General features: G+C 40.8%; 1 protein-coding gene across 1 annotated transcript in view; it reads right to left on the bottom strand.

The window, feature by feature from the left end:
• Positions 1–2,788, bottom strand: part of LOC117491368 (guanine nucleotide-binding protein G(o) subunit alpha-like) — a 29,982-nt gene extending 27,194 nt beyond the window's left edge. Inside the window, exon 1 of the mRNA XM_034141299.1 lies at positions 2,629–2,788. Within this exon, the coding sequence (XP_033997190.1) occupies positions 2,629–2,780 (152 nt within the window). The 5' untranslated portion in view covers positions 2,781–2,788. The remainder of the gene's footprint in view (positions 1–2,628) is intronic.
• Between the last annotated feature and the right edge of the window lie 4,292 nt (positions 2,789–7,080).

Raw genomic sequence — 7,080 nt, 5'->3', positions numbered from 1 at the left:
CATAAACAGTGGATGTGTTTTGCGGTAAATAGGTCACGACATGCAGGGCATTGAAGAGAGAGAGATGGCTGCTGGCAGTACATGCTCCTTTCATAAAAGAGCTTTCTGCTTTCATTTTAATACTAACACAGTGCATGTGTGTTTACACTCTCTCCCCCCCCAAAACCCTCACTAAATACCTCATCTTTGAACTAACTGTTACACCTGACGACAAAAAACGAGAGGTTTCTTAAGCAGAACTCAAAATATCTCATGGTGTGATCATGTGATACCAGTCCCATCTGTTCATTGGCTGCTTGTCCTGTTCTGCACCACAAGTTCCAACATAACAGGAAGTGTGCATTCATCTTTAATGTGACATTTAGCACACAGAGGCTTTCATTCACACACAGAGAGGATGTTGTTTGAGTTAATTGACCAAATGTAATTGTTGACAGGAATATGTTTGCACTTCCAGGTTGTCTGCTATTATGTGTTGTAACTCTGTATTTTCTTCTGTCCATTCTGTCTTGCTTTATCATCACCTTTGACTCCATGGAATACTCTTTTTCCTGACCTTTTGGTCTCTATTGTCTCAGTCGTATTCTTTCATTATTTCTGATCTGTTTATCCTTGCTTAAGCCTCGACTTGGACTCCCCCGGCTTAATTTCTCTCAACGTATCCCTCTATATCCTTCCTGCCCTTTCTCTTTCCGCCTTATCTCAACTTCTCTGCAGCTCTGTCTTAAAGGGGACCATCATGCAAAATGCCACTTTTGTACGTCTTTTATACATGAATATGTGTCCCCGGTGTTCCAGGGAATCACCAAGGGTCAGAAAAACACAACCCTCTCTATTTTCCTCCATACCCAAATCTCTAAAAAAGGGGCTGCAACGGATCTGATAAAACTGATCCAGATTTGAACACTGTATGAAGTCAGGACAGTGGCGCTACGGCTATTGGGCCAACTCCACCAATCAGGGGAGGGACAGCCACGGCCACTTGCCGTTCGAAAAGCGCTGGAGACTCGCCGTAGTACATATGCCAGGCCAGTAGATGGTGCTGTTCTCACAGAATCTGCCCAGAAGCTAGAAATTGCAAATTGAGCAAAATGAGGCATGGCTAAAATGCATGATCTGTTTGGTATTTTGAAAAAAAAAAAGTATAAATATGCCTTATGTAGGTATGGTCCTACACTATATTATTAAAATATAGCATGATAGGTCCACTTTAAGTAACATCTGTGTCTGCACTAGATTTGCTTCTAGACACTTAGTTTTCACTGGTAGATTTCCAACCAAGTAGTGCATTTGATGGCTCTTTTCTTGCTTGAGTTTTTCTTTAACTGTCTGCTGCCTCTAAATGCTTCTTGAGAAATAAAAACACTGCCAGTGAACTGAAACCAGTACTAAAGTAGAAATTCAAACGCAGGAACGATTTTCCTGGATGAATATGAATTCATATTAAGTGGTCACTAAATAAACTAACACACAAGCTACATTCACTACATCCGCAGTTGCCTATAAGAGTGATTTACAGTATGTGTAGTGTATGTGCTGCACACAGCAACAAAGATATACAACTCCATCTGTCACTCTCCTTCCATTTATCTTTGTCACTGTGTAATTTCATTAGATGTATGGCGGACAATTACACAAGGGCTACACGCACAAACATGGCACTTGAGTAAAATGTCCTCCCCACCCCCCCACCCCACCCTCTCCTTCACTGTTTTTCTCCAGCTGTCTCTCTCTCGCTCTCCACCCACGCTCAGGCACTCAGCATAAATCAGGCCGTGTACTTGTAATGGTGATTGACTATGTGTCGTAATAGCCAGTGTATGATCGCATCTAGGAGATTATAAATAAATAGTTGAGTGTGTGAGTGTATGTGTTAGGGAGCATGTGTTTCTTTTTCATCTTTTATGGTTGGTGGGTGTATTGAATTAGGCGGGGGGGAGGTCGGTAATGACTGATGTATTGATCCTGACACGTCTCAGCTGAACAGGTGGAACACACACACTCTCTCGCTACTGTGCTGAGTCAGTGATATAGTGCTTATTGGAACGTTAAACAAAACACAAATGTGTCACTTTGTAACATCTCCCATTCATACTCAAGCATACTCTGGCTGGATGATATCACTTGTGATCAGTTGGATGGGGCAGGAATGACTCCTGAAACCTGGAAATGAGTAAGCAATTCTGCAGTTTCAGTTCCCCTGTCTCAAGGTCCAGAGGTTTTTTTGGTGAGATTTCTATGCTTCTTAAATGTTTTAAACACGCTTAAGATATTTTACATTTGGTTCTATAACATAAGAGACACTATTAAAAAAATGTACGCAACTTAACAAAGATGTTGCTAACAAGTAGCTTAATGATAACAGAGGTTGTCTGGGACATTCAACATTATCAAGTCAAACACAAGGACATTTTAACTCCTGGCAATTGCATTTAAGCTTGTCAAATCTCAAAAATGCATTACTTTGTTAAGACAGAGCTTGTTTTCAGCTACAATCCAATGTAGATATTCCATTGGCTTTTTCTCGTAGGAACCAGCCAATGCTAAATTCAAGATTAGCCTACACTTCATCCCTGCAGGATTCAATAACCACACAAATTATAATGCTAAACTCTGTAGAATACGTACTACTGCGCTGAGTCGTTGAGCTGGTACTCGCGGGCGCGGCTGGAAACACTCCTGGTTGCCTGTAGTCGGACCAACAGGCGCATCATGGCGCCGAGCAGCTCGGCGGAGTAAGGCTCTGTGTCCTCCATACGAGTGACCACGTCACACACCATCTTAGCATCCGCCTGGAGAAAACACAAGAGGAAAGAAGCAGGAGGTTAGTTAATCTTAGAGGCCTGAGGTGGAGCAGCGTTTGTCCTTAACTCTAGTTGCTGCTATCACATCACCACTCAAAATGACATTAGTATAACTGTAAACAAACACAGAGTTGTTCAATGCATTTTAAACAGTGTGCCACTTGGAAAATAGACAATACATTTGCAAGTGCACTACAATATGATTAATACCCTATGTTACTTGAGGGTGATCTAGTATATATTTACGTCTTTATTAGAAGTATTACATAGAAGAGGAGCCTACCTAACAATGAACTAGAGGGGGGATGGTTACCATGAAAAGAGCATAGAAAAGAGAGGACGCTTGAGGTAACAACGATTACAGAAGGGGATTACAGAAGATGACAGAAAAGAACAAGAGAATCAGATTAGGAGGAGAGAGAGAAATGAATAAGAGCCTTTTGAGCTCCCGCTGCTCTTTTATTGTTCGGTGAAAAGGCTTCACAAAAGCATCCTTTAAAATCCATGTCATGACAAACCCTTGGTCAGTTATGAGGCAGACACACTAGCTAGTGTAGTTAAAGGAAAAGCCTGAGTTATACCTTTTGAATGTCATCAAATTGCATTGTGGGCAAAAATCTCCAGCCAATCTGCCTTGACTTGGTACTGTATGGACGGGGACAATATTTAGTGGAATTGAACTCCAAACAATTATAATATTCTATCTTGTTATTGCATATGAAATTATTATTTTTAAAACATTATATTGATATTGTTTAATTTATAAAATACATTTGGGTCATTATTTTCTTCTCCACAACAAGGTACTATCCACAACTTCTGCTGATGGAAAGTGGACTATTGCCATACTATGCAGTGGAAATTAAATGCATTATCTCCTCTTATCTCAATATATTCCGACTGAATCCAGCAGTTTATCCAAACACCCTTTTCCCCTTTGCAGTTACCTTCTACATCATACTTCATGCTCACAGTAATATGCGTGGAGCCCTGACCTTTGTACGCCTATTCTCAACACGTGGTGGCTTCATGTGCTGAGACAGCTACAGCCACACACTTAAACTGTACTCAACAGGAACATGTTGCAATTTCAGACACTAGATGGATGCATGCACACTATTTTGGTTGGTGCTTAGGGTTAAGGGATTGGTTTGAACCCTAACCTTAACAGAAGTTCATTAAGCTGTACAACAAAGATGACAGACAGGGAGTGATTTCACAATGATGCATACAATGTTATTTTACAGGATGTTACAAAATCATAACTCCAAGCTTTAAAAAGGATTGATTTATTTTTCCAAATGTCAAAAATGCAGGCCTTAATATGCCCATTAAAGAGTACCAAAAACTTCTCCATCTTTTTTCACATTTTTGAATCACTCCGTTTTCTCCTTTTATTTTCTTGCCCTCTTTCTCTTTCCCTGATAGAGAAAATCATTAGTTTCGCATTTGGTGGCGCTATATGAAAGGTCAAGTATCATCAAGGTCAGTAGGACTACTGGACAGATAACACGTAATCCCAGTAGATGGTGATACAATTCACATGATAATACAAATTTGACTTGACAGTAGCTAGAGGAAATCAGAGGGACAACAAAGTCATTAGGTATCATCCTCTTGAAAAATCTATAGCAAATGTAATTGCTATCACTCAATATAACTTGATATAATTCACTCAGGGTGCAACAGTCCCCTTTTAGGCCACTAGTCATCAATCACAATGTTAATTAATATTGTTTATGTGGCTTGTGAGTAATTAAATACACTAGCCATATATTTCAGAGAATTTGGCAGGTAAATGTTACTGAAAAAGGTCTAATTTCCTTGCCAACATCATAGTGCTACTAGAGTTAAATCAGGGAACCATCAGACTCAGTAGGATGCACCATCTAGGAAATGTAATATTCAGTGTGGAAGACCCAGAGCCATGTCATTTGCATGATATGGCATCAGACCAAATGAAGTGAAGTGCCGGTGTGAAAGTGATATGTGTGTTGTTTGTGTACACAGTGCTCTGTAAATAACGGCAGACCGTCCCAATATGAGTCACTGGTTTTACCAGACGTCCTGTAGACGTAGGACCTGTCATTTCTTTTATAATGGGGAGTGTGCTCCTTCCTGTATATCCTTCTGTGCACCGAAGCATATCAACTCTCAACCTACCTGACCTGATCCAGTCCTACTGTCTTTCTCTCAGCTAAAAGTCTTCCCTCTATCATCATCACCGCTGCTATAGTCTCTTTCCATCTGACTTCTATTGACATTCATCTCTCGACAGTGTTTTTTATCCTTGTTTTTCCCATGTCTGTCCTTCAGCTGTCCTTCCATCTGTGCCCATGACCATGTTTGTTTTGTTCTTCTCCATTTGCCCTCTCTTGGCATCATGTTCCTGTTTTCTTCTTTCTCTCCTTTCCTTGAGTATTAATGTCCATCACAACACCCTCGCTCTCTCACTGTCCATTTGTCAGGCTCTTCTGCTCCTTGCGTCTCTCCGTTTGATTTCCCCTCCCTCCCTCTTCTCTTCTGTCTTTTAGTCAGTAATCTACTTTCATAACTCTCTACATCTCTCCATCTCTCTGTCCTGCTCTGCTGCTACCCTTTCTCACTTGAGCTTCACTGACCTGTGTTCTGTTAAACCATTTTTAACTCTGTCACCAAGGTGTGTGTGTGTGTGTTTGTATAAGATCATGTGACAAGTGTGTGTTTCTACATTTGTCCTAGAGATGCTTGAACTGATTTTAGTGTCTTTTTATACATTCAAATGTCTTTCTGGACTGAAAGGCTCAATCTACAATATGATAGAGTGGGACCAGAAGTTTATATACACAATGTGTCATAACATGTACAATTGCATATTAAAGTTTTGAAACTGTTGCGTTGTCTTGAGCAAATCATAGCAGAACAAGAACAAATAATACTTAAAGGGGCCCTATTATATTTTTTCGGGGGGGTTTCCCTTTCCTGTAGTGTGTTATATAGGTCGCAAGTGTTTTGTGATTTTGTCAAGTCGAGTCCAAAGTCATCAAATTGGTGACTCGAGTCCAAGTCACGTGGAAATTGGTTTCCCTGTGAAGAAAGTATTGCTTTTAAATGTACGTATGGTGTTAGTCCGAGTAATTATAATTCTGTCTATGACACCAATTTCAGAGTTTACATTTAGGTACATTCTGTGCATATACTTCTAAAACTACGCATTTGTGGTGTTTAGCATCAATAATCGGGGGACATTTGTATATGATAGATATGAGTAATCATACTTTGTGTTTCTTATTTGCCTGCCCTTCATCCTTGCTTGGACAGTGAATGGGCAATCATATGTGCCAACATCATTCCTCCATCCTCTGCATCTGATCCTTTCTCTTCTTTCTCTCCTCTGTCCTTCCATTCAATACCCAATCAGAGCACTTCTGCGTCCTTGTCGTCAATCTATAGCGAATCATCCCTCTGCACATTACATCAGTACGCCCACCACACATTTAACTGCATAAACTTACCAAACCTATATTTACGAAACACACATTCCTCCATCCTTCCCTCCATGTATATGTGTGTGTAGGTGTCATCTAATGCAGAGGCTGAGGCCCCGCTCACACGGGACCGTTTGCGTTTATGCACAGTATGCGTATTCAAAAAAGTCTTCCATTCACATGCATTTGTTTCATTTAACGTGTCTGTTCAAACGAGGCCGCTGGAAACGCTGTAGTACATATGCTGGGACTGTAAGTGGCGCTGTAACTTCCGCCAAAATACACCAAAAGCCGCGAAGAAGAGCAACCGAGCAGCCCCGCTGCAATGTTGCCATGGCTACCCTTCTGTTTAAGCCCCGAAACTGAAACTGAAACTGAAAGAAACTGAAAGAAACCGAATCTGTGGATATTGCATCCCGACCAAGAAGCACGTCTCCGTGGAGAGGACGGCTCAGAAAGAGAGAGATATTCTCTACAAACACCGGGTGAGATCGCACCTTTGTCAATATAATGGATCAATGCATGAAATCTGACTCTGTTTATTTTGTTTAAGGAGTATATTGGGCGTTAACAATTCTGGTTTGCCTTTTATAATATTATTTCATTCAAGAACCCCTTGTGCGTTTAATTAACACAGCTATTATTAGTTGCTACAGCAGTGAGCAGGAGAGGTGGGGCTATCGTTATTTTTTCAGGAAATATTCATATCGAGGTGATTACACGGACTCGGTTGACCCCCCAGAGCGTTTCGTTTGCAAATCTATCCACCTTGGGACCCGTTATTGTTTGTGGGGTTAGTTTCTATCGGC

The sequence above is a fragment of the Trematomus bernacchii genome, unplaced genomic scaffold (genome assembly GCF_902827165.1).
Source record: "Trematomus bernacchii unplaced genomic scaffold, fTreBer1.1, whole genome shotgun sequence".
Classification (NCBI taxonomy): Eukaryota; Metazoa; Chordata; class Actinopteri; order Perciformes; family Nototheniidae; genus Trematomus; species Trematomus bernacchii.
This window is presented reverse-complemented; position numbering and strand designations above follow the sequence as displayed.